This window comes from Melanostigma gelatinosum, assembly GCF_949748355.1.
Source record: "Melanostigma gelatinosum genome assembly, chromosome: 8".
NCBI classification, from domain to species: Eukaryota; Metazoa; Chordata; class Actinopteri; order Perciformes; family Zoarcidae; genus Melanostigma; species Melanostigma gelatinosum.
In genome coordinates, this window is record NC_136641.1 from 16,213,168 (window position 1) to 16,235,637 (window position 22,470).

At 41.5% G+C, this 22,470-nt stretch overlaps 3 protein-coding genes across 4 annotated transcripts; all 3 read left to right on the top strand.

The window, feature by feature from the left end:
* Window positions 1-670: 670 nt before the first annotated feature.
* tnni1a (troponin I type 1a (skeletal, slow)) lies at window positions 671-3,077 on the top strand (the record flags this gene model as incomplete). The annotated part of the gene is made up of 5 exons (XM_079273959.1): window positions 671-727; window positions 993-1,124; window positions 1,402-1,491; window positions 1,620-1,796; window positions 2,422-3,077. 5 exons carry the CDS (start codon window positions 671-673, stop codon window positions 2,524-2,526), a joined length of 561 nt encoding a protein of 186 aa, XP_079130085.1. The 3' UTR covers window positions 2,527-3,077.
* Window positions 3,078-5,448: 2,371 nt separating this feature from the next.
* On the top strand, window positions 5,449-12,301 carry lad1 (ladinin). 2 transcript variants are annotated; one of them, XM_079273973.1, is made up of 14 exons: window positions 5,449-5,556; window positions 6,242-6,424; window positions 6,927-7,218; window positions 8,480-8,553; window positions 9,227-9,398; window positions 9,717-9,809; window positions 10,131-10,174; window positions 10,260-10,302; window positions 10,465-10,508; window positions 10,632-10,698; window positions 10,812-10,946; window positions 11,051-11,140; window positions 11,559-11,684; window positions 11,799-12,301. In XM_079273973.1, exons 1-13 carry the CDS (start codon window positions 5,519-5,521, stop codon window positions 11,655-11,657), a joined length of 1,374 nt encoding a protein of 457 aa, XP_079130099.1. In that variant the 5' UTR covers window positions 5,449-5,518; the 3' UTR covers window positions 11,658-11,684; window positions 11,799-12,301. The 2 variants fall into 2 exon arrangements, with proteins under 2 accessions (XP_079130099.1, XP_079130098.1); XM_079273972.1 differs by lacking the exon at window positions 11,799-12,301 and having other exon boundaries at window positions 10,812-11,140; window positions 11,559-11,681.
* Window positions 12,302-14,751: 2,450 nt separating this feature from the next.
* tnnt2a (troponin T type 2a (cardiac)) lies at window positions 14,752-21,379 on the top strand (the record flags this gene model as incomplete). Its single annotated transcript, XM_079273029.1, has 12 exons — window positions 14,752-14,801; window positions 16,253-16,309; window positions 17,293-17,322; window positions 17,480-17,501; window positions 19,040-19,103; window positions 19,221-19,337; window positions 19,432-19,509; window positions 19,626-19,736; window positions 19,829-19,938; window positions 20,017-20,107; window positions 20,203-20,243; window positions 21,346-21,379. The coding sequence occupies exons 2-12, from the start codon at window positions 16,267-16,269 to the stop codon at window positions 21,377-21,379; spliced, it is 741 nt and encodes a 246-aa protein (XP_079129155.1). The 5' UTR covers window positions 14,752-14,801; window positions 16,253-16,266.
* Between the last annotated feature and the right edge of the window lie 1,091 nt (window positions 21,380-22,470).

The window sequence follows — 22,470 nt, forward strand, 5'->3', positions numbered from 1 at the left end:
CAATGTGTGATTTGGGTGAACTGACCCTTTAAATCTCATCAGTCAAAGGCTTTCTTGCTCTCACAAGAAATTCAGTCATGTGAAACTACGATGTTTCTACAACATGCACAAATTCGTTTTTATGAGATATGAAAAGTAGGCGCCCCACTTCTATGAAGTATGACAATCAAGTGTCAAGAGAGCATTTAGAAGCAGGAGAGTATAGAAGTCAGTAGAGTTTTTTATGATTGGCCTGCTGACAGCTTACGATCATTGAAACAGACTGAGAGCGCGCTCATAGAGCAGAGTGGAAAGATGATCTGGCCCTCCAAAGGCTACGCGAACAAACAATGGCAACTGTTCAGTGTGTGTGTGTGTGTGTGTTTCTAATTTCTTCCGTCTCTCCTCCAGTGAGATCTCATCAGCAGGATGCCTGAGCATGTGTGAGTGATCAGGCTGTCTGTTCTTCTTTTAGATCATTTACTCATTCACACACATTATTACTATTATTATATTTTTGAGCTTTGGTTAGCAATAATTTAGTTTTTTCCTTTACATTAAATCTTTTCTCTTTCTATTTTATAGGCAAGAGGTAAGACCATTTTTATCACTATTAAAGTATTTCTAAATGCTATAAATAATCATTTATTTAATATATACATACATATTTGTGTGTGTTATGTCATGAATTATGCTCTCCATCCAGAGGAAGCCAAAGATCTCAGCTTCAAGGAAGCTGATGCTCAAGGTAAGAGAGATCATGGACCGAATTTTTCTGCCAAACTATAATGTAATACATGTGTTTGACCACAAGAGAGCAGCACAGGTCATGTTTTTAAAAGCTGTACTGTATTTTATCTTCTGATACTTCTTCTAAACATCTAGAGTCCGTACCGTGAGACCTGAAAGTACAAAAATAACAAAGTAACTAGCAATCAACGTAATGTCCTGATGTGCTTTACCAGAGCAATGTAAAAGCATCCAGCATTACATGTCCATTCATATTTGTGCAGAGTCTGATGGTGGCAAGAGCCAAGGAGGAATTGGAGCAGGAGGTTGTGGTTAAAGAGGAGGAGAAACAGAAATACCTGTCAGAGAGAGCTCCTCCGCTAAACACCAGCAGCCTGAGCCTTGCACAGCTACAGGTAACTTGTTCTCAAATTCCCTGAATTCTCCCATAAAACAATACTCCACCAAACAGAGTTTTCTCCTTCAGCAAATTATCTTAAACCAAAGGAATTCAGGGCACTGCAGCTCCTTCATATACAGGATATACAGTATGACGCCCTGCAACTGAAAGTTTTCCAGATGCACAAATTTGAGGTTGCTTTTGAAAACTTGTATCTTCATATATATATATATATATATGTATATGTGTGTGTGTATATATGTATGTGTGTGTGTGTGTGTGTACACTTATAGGACCTCTGCAACGAGCTCCATTCCAATATAGCTGTGGTGGATGAGGAGCGATACGACATTGAAGCTAAAGTCACACTCAACACACGTGAGGTATATATATATATATATATTTCCATGTCGGAAATGTAAAGATCATATAAGCAGATGCAGTGTCACAATGTCCCCATGAGAACATCTTCAAGTACTGATGGTAATTTCCATTCAACTATCCTTCCCAGATTAAAGACCTGAACATTAAAGTGTTGGACCTCAGGGGGAAATTCAAGAGACCTAGTCTTCGTCGCGTTCGTGTGTCTGCTGACGCCATCCTTCGCTCGCTGCTGGGCTCCAAGCACAAAGTCTCCATGGACCTCCGGGCCAACCTCAAGTCTGTCAAGAAAGAGGACACTGAGAAGGTGTGTGCAGAGGGAAATAAAAGACCAAATACACAAGCAAACCAGGGCAAGCGAGACCTGTACCTTCCTTAGGGCACGCAAGGTAGCTACTGTGAAGTTTCAGATACACGCATGATGTCAGCGCGTCAAGTGCCATAAAACACCTGAAGTGTGTTTGTGTGTTGGAGATACCGAGCGGCAGGTCAGTGCATCAGTGCAGGGCGCGACCGCGCATGCGTGTGTGAGAGAGGAAGTACGGTACACAAGACAATGAACCCATTGTACAGAGGAGACTAGCTTTTGTGAGCGGTTCTGCTCCATGGTCAGTGTGTGTGTGTGGGTGTGGGTGTGCGTGGGTGCACATGTTCAGATTAACCAATGCAAGTGTGTATGTGTGTGTGTGTCTGCATGGATGTGTGAGTCTGTATTAGGTGCTGTAAACCAGTTATACTAGCATGGTTATAAAGTACTCTCATAGGGGATTCTCAGATGACGACATTGGGCCTCAAAGGCTCAGACACAACAATGATGATAATACCTCCTCTACTTCGCAGTCTCTTTAAAAAAAAAAAACAAAAAAAAACCCAGGAAAACGACTGCTCTCATTCTTTTATACCATCTAACTCTCCACTGTATCCGTCTGCAGAAGAGGCCAGTCGAGGACAGCGACTGGAGGAAGAATGTGGAGGCCATGTCCGGGATGGAGGGAAGGAAGAAGATGTTCGATGCTGCAAAGGGTCCCGCCCAGTGAAAACCCAGAAGGTGATGGGCTGGTGTCATGCGAGCGGTATCACGCAGACTGCATCTACTGCAGCTTCTACATGTCTCTTTAACGCAGTCATTCTTGTGCATGCTCCTGCCATGTCCCCACACTCCTGAATGGTCTTCTCCATTTTCCTTAAGAACTGATCCGTTTGCGGTTGCTTGATATGGTGTTAAAAATGACTTTATCTGTGTGCCATTTTCTATTATTATTGTTCTCACAACTGAACCCCAGAGATTTAGGCTTGTATTTGTAGAGCAAAGTTTAAAAAAAGGCAGCTTGTATCTTCAGAAGGCAATTGTGAATAGTAATGTAATTTAATCAGCAGGCCAAATGATATTATAGCCAAAAATAATAGTAATAATAATAACAATAATAATAAGTCCTGACCAAATTCAACTGCATCTTTGATATTATTGCTGGGTGATAAACTGTAAACATGGTGTGTGGTTTTGTAAACTGTAACACAATGGTGTCATCGGCTGGATTTACAACAACAACAATTAAACACACCAAATGTATCTTCATTTCTTGGTGCTTTTCTCATTGTAAAACTGTGCTAAATGAACAATGGCTTTCTTTAAATAAATGCAAAGAAAATCAGGGTAATCGAAGTCTTCTCGTTACTGCCGTCTTCCCTTTGCAGTTGTGCAAGCTTCATATGTTAGAGATACATCAATAAATATACATATCAATGTTCTAGACATCAGCATTAGTGTCTTAGCATGCAACATGCTCATTTAGCTCCAAGCACTGCTGTGACAAAGCACAGCCCAACATGCAACTAGCATGGGCTGGGGACTCTGCAGACATTTTATATTGGAGGAATATAAAAAAGGAACTTAAGGACAAATATGAACTCATGACTCTAAGATATGCTACTTTCACACAGAGGAACTTCTGCGAGAGAGAACATTTCTGCTGATAGGTGTACTGTATGCATTTGCCTGCTGTCCACACCAGCATCCTGTCCACAGCTCCGGCTGCTATCTGTTTTGCATGTTCATAAAGCACACACTGACAAGTGCTTCCGTATTGGTGCTTTAATCATCATTGACTTAATCCTGCTGGATGCAAAGAACTTGCAGTATTCATGTGTCACGCAATGTTTTCATCCAAATGTTCACTGCAGCAACACAAAACATGTTTACAACAGTGGCGGGCCGTGCATTTTATACCTGGGCCTTCACTGTTGTCCTGCAGCTGAAATACCACCTTATAACCACACGATGGCACCACAGTTATCAGTTTCTAAGGCTGTAACTATGTACGTATTAAATGTAACGTTTGGTACGAGACTTGCAATACTTTTGAATAGTACTCGAGCATCTGGAAAATGCAGAAGCTTATATTCAGGAAAATATAATGTTTTCTTATGATTTTACTTTCACAACTTGAACATTGTACGTACTGCTCTGCAGTGTCTTTCCTCGTCTCAATCCCCTGTGTCATGGTGTGTGGTAATCTCACTCAGTCAGAATGCCCGTATTTGATTGGCTGAGCTGCATCACGTGATGTGATTCGCTACCCGCCAGCCTCTGCTGTTTCGTTTCACGATAGTCACGCGCTCTCCCGCTGACCAATCACAGCTCACTCTGCACTCGCGGCAGAGCTGCATGGACACTGAGCTGCACGTAATGCTGACGTCATTATAGGCCGGCTCGCAGGCGCTGACACGTCAAAGAATGCGCCCAACATGTCAAACTAAAGATCTGATTGGTTGAAGAATTTGACAATCAACAATATCGTCCCCATTTACTTTAATCTGCACTGGATGCACCTGGGACTCTGCAGGCCTCGGGCCTCTGTTCTTACCTAGAGACAGAGGTGAGATCTGATTGGATAAAAGCTCTACTTAAAACAAGCTGCACTGGAAGCAGAGTAACTGAGGAAGACAGGAGCTGTGCAATGAAAAAATAAGATAATGGGAAAAATATTTTTATAAATTATAATACATGTAGTGTATTTAAGAAACATTATTAAATTATAAAATAGATAACTTTGTGATTGTGTTTAGGCCAGCAGAAAAGGCCTTGCAGGCCCTGACGGCCCGCCACTGGTTTACAATGACAGCACTAATGCACGCTTTGCTTCTTTGGCCAGGGAGTGACGACACAAGCCTTAAGCCAGACTTCTCCAAATCCTGCACGAGTGACAGCATTCACACAAAAGAACGGATCTGGATAAGCATTAAAGAGCTACATCTGTAGTTGTGATAGCAGCTCGTCCTGTTTACTGTTGCCTCTTGGCATGCACTCTGCACAGAATAAAAGAAACGGGTACAGGTTTGGTGATAAAGCCAGGTGAGGTGGAGGGTGTGTGAGTTGGCCTGAGCCCGAGCCTGGGTCAGAGTCCGACACACACCGGGCTCCGGGGAGAGGACAGGTGTGGCCTCACACAGCAGAGCAAACAGTCTGAATCACATTGTAAAGAGACTCACGGCTCAATGCAACAAAGCATCTAAGCCCAGTTGGGCACAAAACATAGTTACATACTTTTACTATTGCAACATCCAAATCAATCGCCATTTCTTTTTTTTTTAAACCCACTTGTTTTCACTCATTTTTGTATCTTTATCTCTATTTAAAAGTGTATTTTGTTGTTAATATCCTGTGTGTTTGATAGTTTGCAAACGTTTTTCTAAAGTGCTATAGAAAATACTCTCCAACCTTTTTCTGCTTACATTTTTAAATCACTCTTAAATGAGTGATTATTTAGTAATTGCTGAATAACTATTGATTTCCATGTCACTTCCCATGTTCCCATTACGCAAATTTGACTTGTCATGATTACTGCGTATTGTGTTAGCTTGCTCTCTCTCTCTCTCTCTCTGTCATGTGACGCCTCGGTGCGCTGCGCCAGGGTAAAGGTGGACTGCTTTGTGCCGCACTGACTGTAATTTGACTGCCACAAAGTCAGTCGACTCTTTTCTGTCTGTGAGCGAAGCTCTGCTGGGAACTTCTATATTTTTGCGTGCAATATGTCCATCAGTCGGAAGAACTGGTCGGCTTTGTCCAGGTAAGACTACATCTGGAGTCGTTTTCAGTGTTTGGTGTTTCAGAGTGGCTGCTGCTTTATGACAGTAGACGTTATAAAGTCTAACTTTAGTCACTGAACTAGAATACATGTAGCTCACTCTTGCAGTCAAGTAGAACAAAAGCCAGTTTTACATTATAATATCAAATATGCAAATCCACAGTAGCATAATGAAACAGCTATATCATATTATTACAGGTACTTTTATCTTTGCTGTTATGTTTGAAGACTATGCTATGAAGTCACAGTTTTTTCAGGTTAAAGTCTAGAGATAACTGGTCTTACCCTTGAATTAACGTGTTCCTCCAGAGGAAACATCAGCCCACTGTAACTGGCCGCACCTCGACTAATAAATGCTGCGTTTTCTAAATACATCCCTGCATAATACCAGACTGACTGTCTGGTATATTTGAAGTTGTTCAGACAAGCAAACAACTGAAACTCTACCCATAAACAGTTGATGAACAAGTAAAGCAGGTTCTGTGTAACTGTTATAACGGCAATCTCTCTCTTCCAACAACCAAAATCAACATTTAATACGATTGATTTCTGTCGTTTTCATGAAAACAGTTTTGTGTTTCTCTGCCTCCATTTAATTTTCTGTTTTACGTACACGTTCTGGAAATATTATGTACATCTGCCGTGTGCGTTATGACTCTGTCCTCAGCCTAGCGCGCCAGTGGACAATGGAGGATGAGGAGGAGGTGGAAAGAGAGAAGAGGAGGAGGGTGAAGAGCTTCAGCAGCCCCGCAGAAGATGATGACTTCAGCCAAACAACCGGAGACACGCCTACCAGTGACAGCACCTTTGGGACAGACTCCACAAGTGCTATGCCCCAGGGCCTCAGCAGGTTATTCTCACGATTTAATACAGAGCTTTATTCATTCGAACTTGTCGAAGCTCGATTTACAAACCGCCTGAACAGGATTCTGTTGCTTTAGCTCTGCTTGTTTACACAGCGCTACTATCGCTCTCTCTTCTATCTTTCCATTTCACTCTCTCCATCTCTCTCGCTTGTTAGAGGACCATAGAGATGCTGCCTTGTCAGCAGATAGATTTCAGAGGCAGGGAGAGAGGATTCTTACCCTTTTGCCCCGTGGGAGTGTGTCATCTGTATACTTTTCAAACATGTGAATCCTGACACCATGTGTAGAAAGTATGAAAAGCTATCAAAAACGCCACCAGCTGAGCTCCTGGAGCAGAAGCAGTCTTCAAAGAGAGAGGGGAACTGTAGAGCCTTTCATTAGAGAAACCTGATCACACACACGAGACTGACAGGTCCTTTCCCTCATTACGACGATCCGTCGCATCTATCGGTCATTCACGAGTGTGCATCTACCGTTTCTTTTCAGTGTGGAGCAGGTGCAGCTAGACTTTGTGGACATGCTGCGTGTCCGAGATGAAAGGCGGAGGATGAGGCACGTGGAGACGCTGAGACGACAGAAGGAAGTAGGGGAGGATGACGCGGAGGCCTGCAAAGGAGGAGCCAGGGTGGAGCTCCTGGGGGACATGGATGAGCATCAGGGTAGTGTGTTGCCCTCTGCGAAATCCACATCCAGACCACAACCACCCCTAAGTACAGCCTCCTACAGCCCCACCACCAGCAGCGCCAGCAATACCAGCACTTACGTCACAAACAGCCAAGTAAGACCGCAGTTGCCTTCCAGCAGAGTGGAAGAAGTGTTTTGTTATCACGGTTAATATATTATAACTCAACTCAGAGTCCAAAGCCATGCAAGCTGTTCGGTAAGGCTGCACTGAGCCACAATGAGCTAAATGCTAACAATGAAAATGCGAACACACTGATGTTAAGCTGGTGTAATGATTGCCATATATAGGTTAGCATGCTAGCATTAGCCAATTATTATAAAACAAGTACAGCTGAGGCTGATGGGAGTTTTGCAGATATTTGGTCATAAACCAACGCTTTAAACAAACTGAGATTTTGACGTGATGTATCACCAAAGGGATTCGGACACATCGTCTGGGAACCAACTGCTGTGCTAATCTAGGCAGCAGATGTTGAAATATTTCAGGGGATGAGTGAAAACTTTGACCTGCTGGTGATGCCAAAGGAAAAGTCACAGAATCACCAACATCATTATGATTCATCCTCTGGGGACCATGAATGTCTGCGAAAACTGTGATAGCAATCCATCAATAGTTGTTGAGATGATTCCTTAATTCCAGCATTACCATCACTAAAATTGAGTACACTGCCTTTACAGACAGACAAATCGTTTGACGAGACAGGTCGACAAACACTATTAATGCTTCTCTCAGTCACAACACAGTGCACCCTGCAGTGTGGTAAACACAGTTAACTCTCACCCCACGCAGAGGGAGAGCCATGTTAATCATTTTCTACAGTCTACAAAAACAACAACTTCTTTTCCGCTCAGGGTATACTGATGTTGCAAGTCCTGTTAAGATGGAAAGAGCCAGTGTGCATTATTAACAATATTTAGGTGAACAAACCCAGACAAAGAGAGTGTAAGAGGCTCACACACATACACACATGCATGCCATACATATTTGCTCACAACTTTGGTACATTTTCTTTCAATATGAAGGCATCAGAATATAAAAAAGGATGATAGCACGAAAATGCTGTTTGCATCATCACCTGTCTTATTACTGGACTGGACTTGCACTCTTTTCCGTGACTCAAATGACCATGCAAATCATCTATAAAACTTTGATAAGGCGTGCTTAAGGTCATAATATCAACTTTATCTTTTATTGCACTCACAGGCAGCTCTAATTCAGGCGTCTATAATTCAGTGTATCTGCAAATTAGGCCATAACCGTACAGTGTTATGTAATGTGAGGCGTGTCCCAGGTGGCGCTGTTCAAAAGCTTTTATGCTGTGCGCTCACTTCTCTCCTGTTTCTTTCTTTGTTAGCACGAAAATGAAGAGTCGACGAGCAAAGACCCTGATCCCAAGCCATCGTCCAACCCGGCTCGCAAGTTTGTCAGGTCAATGGGCGCAATTTAACGTCTATTCTTCTTTTCATATATGAGTCATCGGGAGGAATCAAATGCAGATCAAACATTTCTTTAAGATAAGATTAAGGTTATCTATTCCACACAGGGAAGTTGAAGTGCAGCGGGGAAAAACAACAGTGTAGTAGAGCAGTGAAAAAGCAACCGAAAGCCAAATATATGTACACACACACACACACACACACACACACACACACACACACACACACACACACACACACACACACACACACACACACACACACACACACACACACACACACACACACACACACACACACACACACACACACACACCCCTTTATACATGTTTCTGTCTAACCAAGATCTGCTGGCAGGATAGCTGGAGAGAATATTCTCTAAGAAGCTTGGATAGCAAGACATTGAGGCAGCAGTGGTACCTCTGGTTTTCTGTTTGGATACAGACAACTTCCCCATGGCATCATTTTATTGGTTTGATGTGTTATGAGCATTATGAGTGAACACAGAATGTAGAAAAAACAATATTTCAAACGGTGACAAAGGTGAAAAGGTTGCAGTAAAGACTAATACTCCAAGACTATAATTTACTGTCATTTGGATCAGTTGTTGCTCCCTCATTCACATCTTCAACTGACCTTTCGTCTCACTCGTTTTGATGTTGCAGTTCTATCTCCATCTCATTCGACAAAAGCCCCTCGGCCAGCGGGTGCGCAAGTCCCATGAGCCCTCGCTCCCCTACGGCCGCCTTATCACCTCGAGAACACTGGCCGTCGCCTTGCCAGAGCCCCTCTCCTCGTGGCCCTCGAAGCCCTGTTCAGAATGGACACACACAGGAGGTAGGTCAGCCGATATCATTTACAATACAACTAACTGTGCTTCATGCTTTGCTTGTCTCATGGAGTTTGGCTGCACAGTGCTGGCACCACTGCTCATCAATTAAATAAAGCAACAGCACCCTCTGGTGATTAAAAGAGTACATGTTGCAGTCTTACAACAACGACTGCATCATTGGCTCCATAGTTGTACCTGCAGCTTGCACAAAGTAAACAGCTTTGAAGAACAGAGGAAATGCTCGCTGGAGCTCATCCTCGTCTGAAGATGAAGAGTTGAATCTGGTTATAAGTAGAAGTAAATTATATTTTACTTTAACTCAGACCGGGATGAACGGCTCTTCCTCCAACGGCAACTTTGAACAGACGGCCAAACCTGCGTTCGTCAGACAGAGCTCAAGGACTATATCTTTCAGGGTAACCACATCTAACCTACACACACACACACACACACGCACACCTTCTTCCTTCTAAATGCCAACATTAACTTTTGCCTATTTGACTGTTAAAACACCATGTAATCTTGCATCAGCTGTTAGACTATCAGTGGAGGGTAATTTGCTTGTGCCACTCAGGCTTCGGGCTTATGCTAATAGCTGAAGCAATATTTACCAGCTTTTACTGCTGACTAGTTGCTTTGTTAACTCATCACAAGAGACGGGATGACTGTGTTGGTCAGCAGCTGATGACATTTGGACGAGTGTCTGCTAACATTCACATATGCTCGGTTTAACACAGATGATGAGGAAGAAAGAAGAGGAGATTGCACCGCTGCAGAGGAGGTAAGCAAACACTCTTGTCTTGATTTTGAGGCTCTTTATTGCCATCCGTCTCGGGTTGATTGATGACTGCTTTATTCTCTTGTAGTGCGAGTGTGAGGATGGCCTCCAAGACGTTTGAATCGAACACAGTAAGCGTCTTGGCTTTGTAGTTTCTAATTTCTGAGTGAGAAAAGAGATCGCAGACGTTTACTTCGATAATAGTGCAACAAAGTATCATTGAAACTAAAATGTATGATATTTGTGTTGAAGTACAGAGATGATTAACAGTGTGTGTAATGTTAATTATGCAGGACCAAAATGAAGATGAAGACAAAGCATCATCTTTCCAGAGAAAGTGAGTTTGTTCAGCCACATTACATTTTTTTGTACGTCTTTCTAAAGTTTGAATTGTTGTTATTCTAGTCAAAGTAAGTGCACACAGATCGAACCAGGCTAATGTGCATTCTGTTTTGTCCAGCTCCAAGCAGAGGATTTCATCCAAGTCCATCAAGGAGAAGATGGAGAGACTGGCTCAGGCTGCACAGGTCAGACTCTCTGCAACAAAACAGAAGTCAACTCAAGTAATCATTTTCTTACTTTATCGTCACACTGATGCGTTTTTCCCCTCAACTCTTCTCTGCTTGCTATACGTGCGTAGAAATCAGAAATAATGCGATCTCCAGACGTGGCCCAAAGGACTCTGTTCCTGCTGGACGAGGTGTCCAGGAAGAGAGGCCTCTTTGAGAAGGAGCAGCAGGCAGCGAGCCCCACCAGCCCGGGAGTTTCCAGACAGGTACATTTACACTCGTCGGATCTGCACGTGGCATCAATGCAGGCGTTGATGTCATTAGCACGGACGGGTTACAATTATTTCACATCTCTGTTGGAAATTCACAGGAATTTAGGAGCTTCACATCAGGAATGTCAACCCGGATCAACCGCTGGCTCGACAAGACCAACGATACTGGGTCTACCCACAGTCCATCTGTAAGGCTATTTGCATCGTCACGTGTCTGTCAAAACTGCGTCATGTAAGAAAGGAGGTATGCAAGTAGCATGTGGCAGCTAGAGGGCAGTCGCAGTCTATCAGCCATACTGTGTGTGACTCAAGTGTTCTGAGCAGGATATTCTTCTTCTTCCTGCTTATCAGTAAGCGTTCCTTGTTGTTTAAAAAAATAAAAAAATAAAAATAAAAAAGTCTTTCTCCTCTTGTTCCAGCAACTATGATTATCTATGATTAAATTCGTTGCAAACATCAGTATGTTTAGTCTTTTTTTTTGTTCTCCTTCAGTCGGAGAGTTTGACTTGTGGTGAATAGAGGCTCAGTTTAACCGGATAACTGGCTGTTCACTGTTGATCGTCTTGTAGGAAATAAGTCTGAAATTCTTACATTTTCTATATGCAGGACTTGAGACAAGTGGACATCACCGGTAAGCGGAGCCTGTTTGAGAGCAGAGAGAAGGGCAGCTTCCCAGAAGCCAGCCCTGGAAAAATCTACAAGTGAAAGATGTCCATTTATAATTCTCAACAGGTAAGATTAGATCACTGCCCCCACACTGCACCGTAACAAAACTTTATATTTAAAAATGAACTGAAAATGTGCTTCTTCTGCAATACTTTCCTTTTCTGTGCCCTTATTTTGTAGGATTTAGTAGACGGTGAGCGGACACGACGAGAACTGGATGATTAACCGGTGCCATGACTGACCGATTCTTTTTTCATGCTTTTTCTTCACTGCCAAAGCACACTGGAGGAACAGATATGCCAATTAGAGAAAAAGTAAAGTGAGTTTTAGTTTTAAAAAGGTCTTAAATGGAGATTACTGCTTTAAGGATGCTTCAATCATACACTCCTGCATTGCTTCTTGAAGTACAAATGTGTCATTTCAAACGGTTTAATGTGTGAGGAAGAGTAAAAAGAAAAGTAGACGTTGATATATTTGTTTTAAAGCTCTTTTTGTATTTGCCTTAACTTCATGTCATTTTTCAAGCACTTTAAGCAGGTGAAGGTCTTGAGGCTAATAATGCCTTATTTTTAGTCGTGAGAATTCTGGAGCTGTGATTTCATGTTTTTGTTTAATCTGACAAAATATAGTTTTTGTTCTGTGTCACTGTAGTCAAGTGTCTGCCTGTCTAAGAAATAAAAGGTTTTATCACCACAAATGTCTGTCGTAAATGTCTGTCGTTTATTTTAATTGCTCACTTACACGACACGGAAACACTTTCTAGGGTTAAAGGCACACATGCTCCATCACATCACTTATCGGCAGAGGGAGGACGCAGATAAGAGTTGGATGCCTGTGTTTCGTCAGCGGCGGGTTGAGATACAAGGGCGAGAAAATGTGTGTATGTGGGACTGAAGCACCGTCTGTGAGCAACTGTGGCTTTATCTGGATACTTTTGGCACTGCACACCACACTCATACACACAGAGGCCTTTTTTGGGGATGGTGATAAAGGAGAGTACATGCCATCTAGAAAGTTATTAATAACACACCAAAGGGTCCTAAAGTCTCTTTACCCTCTGAGACCCACCTCACTGTCCTTTTAGTAAAAGAAGTCACCTTCCCTCTGCTGCTGCTGCACACTGAGTCTCTCCCTCAGCTTGCTTTCCTCATCACTCTAACTCCGGTAAGTTTTACTGATGATAATGTTACCTGTGTGTGCAACCACAATGCAGCATTCATGCTATAACATGTTATAATGAAGCTGGAAATAATTTGAAGAGGAACATGATTGCGAGGTGAATTAATGGACTCGTGTTTTAATGTTCAGATTCCCTGCTGCGCGCCTGAACGCTCGTTGCCATGTCTGACAACGAGGAAGTGGTGGAGGAGTGCGAGGAGTAGGTTAACGCTTTTTTACGACTGTACACGTGTCTTATGTAACCGTAAAATAATCTGTTACACAACTGTACTGTCAAACAGGTTGTTTATTGTATTGCAATGACAGCTGTAATTAATGTGATGAAAGATTGCTCAACATGTTTCTACCAGCATTATAATGTGGGTATGTGTTTGACTTTCACAGGGAGGTGGAAGGTAAGAACTCCCATCATAATGCACCACATACTGTATATGTTCACTATCACTACCGCACTGGAAGACGTGATCTATGGTTGAAACTAAAGCCATTCAGCTTTGACAGACGTGTCTTTGTAATCCAGTGAGTTTAGTATAGTGACCTGACACCACTAATCTGCACACACAGTATTACAAAGGAGTGTAAAGACATTCATATGGATTTTATACATGCGAATGTCAAATTGGTCGATGAATCAAATATAAATGTTCAGCCTGTTTGTTAAGCTTCCTGCTTCCATAACTGGAGGTCAGGCTTTTTTTCTAATGTCTGAGGTTCATCATAATGCCGCACAAAGTGTGTTTGTACTAAAACAGGTACTTGTTTCGCCAAAGATTGATTTTTTTTTTGGCAAATCCACAAAACGTAAATCAGTTTAAGCATTCCAGAAGTATTTGGATGTGTATAACATGCATTGCTTCGTCATTGTGATAAATACATTTGTGAATTCCCTCTCTTGTGTATTGTCCTGGCTGCGTGATTCAGAAGAGGAGACGACTGGAGGTATGGGATTATATGTATGAATGAAGCTCTGGTTCGTCGATGAATGGTTTGTGGTCATGTTTCATCAGGACTTACTAGAGCATAGTGATGAACAGTGGCAGTCAGCGTGCCTGTGGTTAAAATAGCATTGCTGTGACCAGAGAAAGTATTAAGAACCTTAAGTAAACGTAGAAATACTCCATTTCAAGTGAAAGTTCTGCAATACTGTAAAAGTATGTACGTATTGTCAGAAAAATGCACCAAGTAGTAAGTAAAAGTATTTTATTATGTCCTTAGATTATTATTACTTGGTTGAGATATTTTTTTTAAACTATTTTTTAAAGGACAACAATTATTTCTTATCATGGATTAATCTGCTGATCATTTTCTAAATTTAAAGAACTGTTTTTAAAAACAGTGAAAAATGTCATGACAAGTACCGAGATCCCAAAGTGACACTTTTAAAATGCTTGTTTTGTGCAACCTATAGTCCAGACTTCAAAATGATCGACAATAAATTAAAATGAATAAATTGAAGAAAAATAAGCAGCGAATACTCACATTTTGAAAGCTGGAACCGTGAAGTGGTATGATTGAAATAGTTTCCAATTAATATTCTGTAACTTGACTTTAATTGAATTTAATTAAATAAGCAGCTCTAATTATATTGTGGTGTTTAGCTTATAGCAACGAATCATATTTCAAAATCACTTCAAATGTTTTTTATGCCAAAATGTAATTTGTAAAGTAACGAGGAACAAATTAGAGCAGAACGTACAGTACCTACCTTAAAGTTAAAGGAGAAAGTGGCATGAAAACAAAATACTGAAGTAAAATAGGAAGAACAAGTACACCAAAGTTGTACTTAAGTACAGTACTTGAGTAAATGCACTAAGTTACATTCCAGCACCGGCTGTGACTGACATTCATTACATCAGAATCGTTCATTCTTTGAAAGATGTTTTTCTCTCTCTCTGTTGAATGTTGCTGCTGACTGGCTTTACTAAACAGCTCTGTGATTTTGCTCAGCAGGAGAGCCGGCGGTAGAGGAGGAGGAGGAGGAGGAGGAAGAGCCGGCAGAGGAAGGTATTGTGCATTTTTAAGATACTCCATAAAGTCGGTAAATGTCGCCTGTTTTTGAGGACATGGTGCAAGTACCAGGGTTTTTTTCTGAAACAACTTGACCTCTCAATCACAAAACATACATGTAACGGAGCTCAGTATGCACATGCACAGTGTCTTACCTTACAAGATTTATCAAGAAATAATACACGAGCTGAAAATATCCATTTAACATTTGGCAAGCAATGGGAGAAGGGTAGTATACACAGTATGAAAAATGACTCATTAATCAATAAATAAACGCTGAATTAACTAAATAAATGAATAGACATATGGATTTTTATGTTACTTCATTTATTTTTTTTCTGTATATTATTGAGGCAGGTGGTACTAAATTGACTAAAGCAGGATTGATCACCTGGCAGCAGTCCTGAACCAGATCCTGTGACCAATTCTGCATTAGCGTGAGGTTAGCAACACCTACTTCATTAACATAGAGACACAGAAGTAGACATCAAGAAAAGTCTTGACGTAGAAATAGAAAAATAAATAGACACAAGAGTACAGATATTAAGAAATGCATGAAAAACATGTATTTATTTATAAATATATTGATTCTGTATTTGTTTCATCCTTTATTTATACATGTATTATTTATTTATAAATTGCATATTTATTTCAGCATGTATGTACGTATGCATTTATTTATTCATGATAAATAATTGTCACGATTTGTCTGCATGACTGTCTCTGATCCAACTTTTCCGGATTAGCAGTGTAAACTGTCAAGAGCCCAAAGAAAACATTGTCTGAGTCCACAAAGTCCGTCCTCTTTTTGCCGTCAGTAACGGAGATGTTTCGGCCAGTGTGACCTGATCAGCTCATTTATTTGGGACTTTGCCACTTTACTCTCCGTTCTCTTAAGTTCCCAAACTGAACTGCTCGTTAACTTGTCGGTGCAATTTTGTGTTCAAATGTGGGCCTTATCGCAGGATTTCATAGATCTCATGTCAGAGTTTAAGAATAAATTGTGTCATCACATCTATCTCACTAAAATGAAAACACACATGCACGGCACACACACACACACACCACTTCAACAGCTCTTGAGTGCTGTCTGCTCTAAATACCAGAGGTGGGTAGCTCATTCTGAAACAATCCCTTGTTATCTTGCAAGGCTTTCTACTCTGGAACACCGGGTCAATCCAACAACCAAACTACTGTGGACACATCTCCAAAGAATGCAAACAAGCTCCTGCATTAGCAGGAACGATTGAAAAGAGAGAAACGGGTCATTTAATTAAGGCTTAGCAGCGGTTGTCTCATTTAATTCCTTTCACCGTGGTTTTATGAAAAAGCCACTGACAAGGGAGAGTGATGGCTCAATAAGGCAATGAGTCAATATCACACCCTGCGAGTGTCAAGAGGTCTCACTGATATGCAACTATTTGCTGTTCAACTGTCGCCTCTGACAGAGGCCGTGCAGGAAATGGACGAAGCTGCTGCAGAAGAGGAGGCTAACGAAGAACGAGGTGAGGGGTTGAGGGGGAAAACGTTGCTGTCTTGAGTGCAGACATGTCGGCAGTGTTGTCACTGTCTCTATGGTTACCCAGCAAGAAAACATATGTTGGGTATGTTTTGGCAACACAGCAATTATAACAATATATTATATCTGTCACAATCAGTCAGAGACAGCCATGCCAAGTATGCCCTGTGGTGTGGTGTGGTATGTGCCAGTCTGCAGCAACTTGAAAAAGTCTTCATGTTTTCCTCCGTCTGTCTGTCTCACTCTTAGTCACACCACACAGCCACTGGGAAAAAAAGTAATCCCCGGGCCTCCCATCCCTAAGGCTTTTGCTTTGTAGTCCGAATTTGGTATTTTCTGTTTAGCCTAATGTTTAGGCGTTTCTCTCATGCGAGTCAGATTCAAAGTCATCTTTTTGTCTCATGCTTTCAAATCAGCAAACGCCCTGTAAGCCACCTGTAAGCCGTCTGCTGATGTGTTACACACTGAGCGGTTTGTATTAGCCGTGCTGGTGTTGTCAGTCCAGGCTGAAATATCTCAACAATCATCGGTTGGATTGTCATGCAATTCTTTGCAGTCATTCATGGAGTTCAGATGGTGAATCCTACTGACTTTGCTGATACCCTGACTTTTTATTTAGAGCATCCATCAGCTCAAATTCTTTTATTTGTCCAGTATTTTTGTTTATGCAAATTCTAGAAAAAAAGGATCACATTTTTGGGTGTCATTTTGAGGTCACAGACGCCATACCTTCTTCGGTGAGTGAGCTATTATCTGGACAACCTCTCTGACAGAATGCAAATTATTTGACACATACAACCCTTTACTTCAGACACACTGCACCAACACAGATAAGCAAACAGTGTCTGACTTTCTCAGCGCTCTATTTTGGCCATGAAAGTGTCTGTCAGCGCTCCTAAAATACAACCGTTTCGTGTCCCCCACTCATACACTTACACAACCCTCTCAAGTATCTTACTTTGGTTGCAGATGGAGAAGAGGAAGCGGAGGACGGAGAAGGTAACACGGTTGATCAAAACTACATCACAATTAACGTTGGCATGCCTAGCTTACTCACTGCAGAGCTTTTTTCTTGGATGTACTCAACATTAACCTGAGGCATAACAGAGTTTGCCTCTGATGAACTCTCTGCTGAACTCTTTTTTTTTCTAAACAGAGGAGGCCAAACCGAAATTCAAGTGAGTAACACACTGATACACACACACAAGTTTATTCTTCTACAGCACTGTTACAGAAACCAAACATTTATTGTTGGACTACTTCCTATAATGCGCAAAGCCATTGACTTAAACCGGAACATGTTGGGAAATCACATCTGTATGGTCATCTGTCACACTGCCAGCAGCCGGTTAGCTTAGCTTAGCACAAAGACTGGAAACAGGGGGAAACAGCTAGCCTGGCTCTGTCCACAGCTGATCCAAAGATAACAAAGTCCTTCAAGCACCTCTAAACCTAACTTATCAACACTTAAACAACGCTTCAAATAATGTTCGTTTAAACCGTACAAAGACACTGCCTGTGGACAAAAACGATGATCATAAATGATTGTTTTTACACATTGGCTTTTGTATGGATTAAACAAACGAGATACAACACGTGTCACAGCCACATGATTAAGGCTATTAAGGTACTTTACCCCCTTATGATTGTCGCCACTTGTGCCAATACAGTTGAAGAGTCGGTGTGACTTACATGTCCTGAAAATATCAGTATGTCCATTGATCTGCTTGGAAATCACAGAAAAACAGACGCTCCTCCTCAGCCTGTTACTCCACGTTTTTATAGTTTCTTCAGCATCAAAACTTTCCGGTGACAGTTGTCTGCACATGCGCAGGTAACGTAACATTGCAAACAGGAACTGCTAATAGATAATTCGACGCACTTTAAATGCTCATGTGCTAACATGTAAACAGATAGGCTGTAGTTAAATTGGAGTTACCCCACAACATCGAATCCATAGCATTCTTCCTGTTGACATCCCCCAAAGCATTATGGGAAGCATTGTGGTAGTTCCTAAACAATTGAATATCAAATAGAGGTAAGACAAAGAATAACAGCTAGGAGTGATAAAATACATCTATAATATTGTTTTGTGATGTTTTACTGTAAATATTTATGACAGTAATACGGAGTACGGAGTTACGTCACAGAGTTAAAAAATAACTTAAATCTTTGACAATACAACTTTTGGTGGATAATTGTCACAATACACTTAGTAGAAGTAAACTCAGTAGGTACAGCACATTCAAAATGAATTATTCTGTTTTTAGCCCCACCCTTGCTAAACCACATGTCCTTGGTCTAACCCTACATATTAGTGTAGGATCAATATGCTACTATGAGTCATTAGAAATGCCATTAAATATGGTGAAGAGTGCTGAATATGAATAATTTACGACTTGAAATGTAAGACTTGCAAATGTTGCTGTCTACGTTGTCATGGTTAATTCAAGTTCATTATGTAACACTGGAATAAAACTATTCAAAACCACAGAGGACAACAAAAAATATTGATTTAAAGAAGCCGATTCTAAGCATGCATGAATACATATGGGACATTTGTTTGGCATGCTGAACATGCTGATTGGATTTTGTGCTCATTTGACATCCACAGTGACTTTTGATATGTTCTGCTCTTTTTTCCTCACTTTATCTTAAGACTCTATTGTTCATAACTGTCCTGTGTTTTTTTCCTCTTTCTTTTTTAAATCCCCAGGCCATTTATCATGCCCAACCTCATCCCTCCCAAGATCCCAGATGGAGAGAAGGTGGATTTTGATGTGAGTGACAGACTTACAGTACATACCATCTACAGGTTTCTGCCTAATGATGTAAAGCCAGTGACACATAGACCCATACCATAAAGTACAAGATGCACTAAACCCCTGTTTCTGTAGGATATACATCGTAAAAGGATGGAGAAAGACCTGATGGAGCTTCAGACTTTGATCGTGGTTCACTTTGAGAGCAGAAAGAAGGAAGAAGATGATATCGTTAATCTCAAGGACAGGATTGTGAGAGCCTCACACTACTAGTAAATCAAACGGGATAATTCACAACATTAAACATCTGATTTAAGATTTGCTAAGATGATGATCTGTTGCACAGGAAAAGCGGCGTTCTGAGCGATCAGAGCAGCAAAGAATCCGAAGTGAGAGAGATAAAGAGCGACAGAAGCGTCTTGAGGTATCGTCGCATTTAGGCTGCTGTAATGTAATGCATACTTCCTGCTTCAACTGAATGAGCCACCTCCTAACATGTCACTCCTGGTCCTCGCTCTCTCTGGATTCATATCTTTTTAGGATGAGCGAGCTCGCAAGGAGGAGGAGGAGGCCAAGAGGAGAGCAGATGAGGATGCTAAGAAGAAGAAAACCCTCACCAGCCTCCACTTTGGAGGTTACATGCAGAAGTTGGTGAGCAGGTGGAGGGTTCATAGTGGGAGGTTAAAACAGTTCAAATGTGAAGGACGAAGACCAGAGTTATGTTTCATTTCACCTTTCCACAGACAGAAAAACGGAGTGGTAAGAGGCAAACTGAGAGAGAGAAGAAAAAGAAAATCCTGAGTGACAGACGCAAACCTCTGGACATTGAGAACTTGAGCCAGGACAAACTCAAGTAGGTGGAGACATGTTGTGTCATTTTACTACAAGAAAGATGAAGTCGGGACATTATGTCTGAATCTGTGTTTCACAGGGAGAAAGCTAAAGAGCTGTGGGAGTGGATGCAGGACCTGGAGGCGGAGAAGTTTGAACTGCAGCACCAGCTCACCGGACAGAAATATGAGGTGTTTGCTACAGTACACAACAACGATTGTTGAAATAAGGCACAGGATATAATGGACCTCGTTCAAGTAACATTTGCACGTTTTCTTTGTTCCAGATTAATGTGCTGAGGAACCGAGTCAGCGACGTTCAGAAAATGTAAGAATGTCTTCTCTATATCGAATATTTTCTCTCTCTGATGCCACACACGCTTTTTATGCAGATGCTTCAAGCTCATGGGCGTCTGCCCACAGACTAAGTTCAACAACAAAACCTGAAGAGCTTCGCTTAAAGGCTGCAGACATGTTGCCTTGTGAGAGCAGGGAAAGCACAGGTGGAATTGATAACATTAATGATGGCTGCATTCCATTTAGGTGAGCCAGTTCCAAGGCTCTGGTATTGTGCATGTTCCCTCACTGGTGTGGCTTACAGGAGCACTTAATAGAATGAAACCATTGTTAAGGTTGTTATTTGCTTTTCCTGCTTTGAGAAGTCAAAATGTCAAATGTCAAACATCCTCCTGAGGTAGTATTTACCATAACGAATAAACTAAACTCTATGTGTAAAATGTAAAAGCGCACCTTTAAAGTTGGAGTTCTGACCGGAGACGTTTGTACTTTTGACTAAATTCAAAAGTGTTTATAGGTGTTACAAACGTCGACACTCGATGGCGGAGTGAATAACCAGCCATACTATATGCAAAAACATGTTATTAAGAGTTTTAAGAGAGCTTGCATGCTCAGTTCACAAAATGTGTAAATATGTCTTGGAATTCATGTTCTGAGAACACAGATGGTTCCCTAAGGAAGGCAGTATGACTGGAAACATATGAATAAAGGATCAAGAATAATATAACTCCTTCAGACATAAACAGTCACATAGACATGTAGTAGTGTCACAGACGCAACAGTTATGTTGTCAAATGTATAACTTGACCCAAAACAGCATGTAACCCCACCCCTTCCCCTCCCTGTCACAGCCCAGCTCTCGTTTTGCTTCACAGGCCCCCTGAGGCTCTGTTACTCACTCAAACTGGGAGAGCTGGCTGCATGGCTGGGTGTGGCAGGCAGGTCGGTGGTAGCGCCTGTCACAGACACACTGAAGCACCTGTATGTCTCCCAGTGTGCTGATTGCCTTGCTATCCTTGGAATGGATGGTAGAGGATTCTGCACCCTCACAACAGTAGAAGTGCATTCTCAATGTTTTGTGTGGACAGACATGTTGTCTTTTACCTCATGTGTCCCTTTCTTGTTTTCAACAGATCCAAAAGGGCCAAAAGAGGCCTGAGGAAATAACTGCAGAGTGAGCAGTGTAACCATCAGCCCCATCCTGCAGCCACCGCCTCAAACCAAGCCCCTGGTCCCACCTGTTTCCCCTGTACCAACTATATATGCAAATACTGGAAGAGACATCTTTTTAGTCAGAGACAGGCTCTGACATGACTGAGTGTCATGGTGCTCCGCAGGTTAACGCCCAGACATCCACCCAACAGACACAGTCACACCAACTTGGAAGACAATGAATCATTTCAACTTAACTGGAATCGATGTGGGAAAATCCTTTAAAAAAAAACAAACTTCAACTTCTTTCAACCTCTCTTCAGATTCAATTACAAACTCCTCCCAAAGTGAAGGTTAATGTCAACGTTCTTGGTTTTGCTGAGACACAAAGTTGCCAAACAAAATACTAATGAAGCCATTGGTGTGGATCTGATGTGGCACCAGATCCACAAGCATACCATCCAGAGAAAGTCTGATTTATGAATTTGTGGCCAGATTTTAAGAAATTAACTAAATGAATTAAATTGCTGTGGTCTAAGGGTGGAGCGGCTGTGTCTTATTATGCTCTATATCATTTTCCACCACTCAGGAAGGAGACGAGTTGCAAATCTACTATATCCTAAAATAATTACTATCCACAGAATATTTCTGGTTCATTCTGGTTCATTTCATTGATTTATATCAATGAAACAATACACAAATATTGGCTACCTCTGTAAAAACACGAGGCACTCAGGATTTCTGTGTTCTTTCCAATTCCGCAGCAGACCATGGAGTCAAGTGAGTCAGCAAACTGCACCTGCTGTTTCCTTTCACTCCTTTTCTTAAAAGACGACGGTTTAATGGAACAGACCGAATAGTTGCAAGTGATTCATCAGTGTTAATGTTGGACAGTTATGTAGAAGGAGAAGTGCCATTCCCATTTATTCACTCAGTCATTTGAGGGATAAAAGTATGAGAAAATAAACAATAACGTATTCATTTTGTCACTGGTTCAGTCAACCTTCCACCAGTGAAAAGCAATGGTGGAATAAAGCTGCCGAGGCAAAGCCATCCAAATCTAGATCATGTAAAACACAAAAAAACAGAAATTAACAATGAATGTG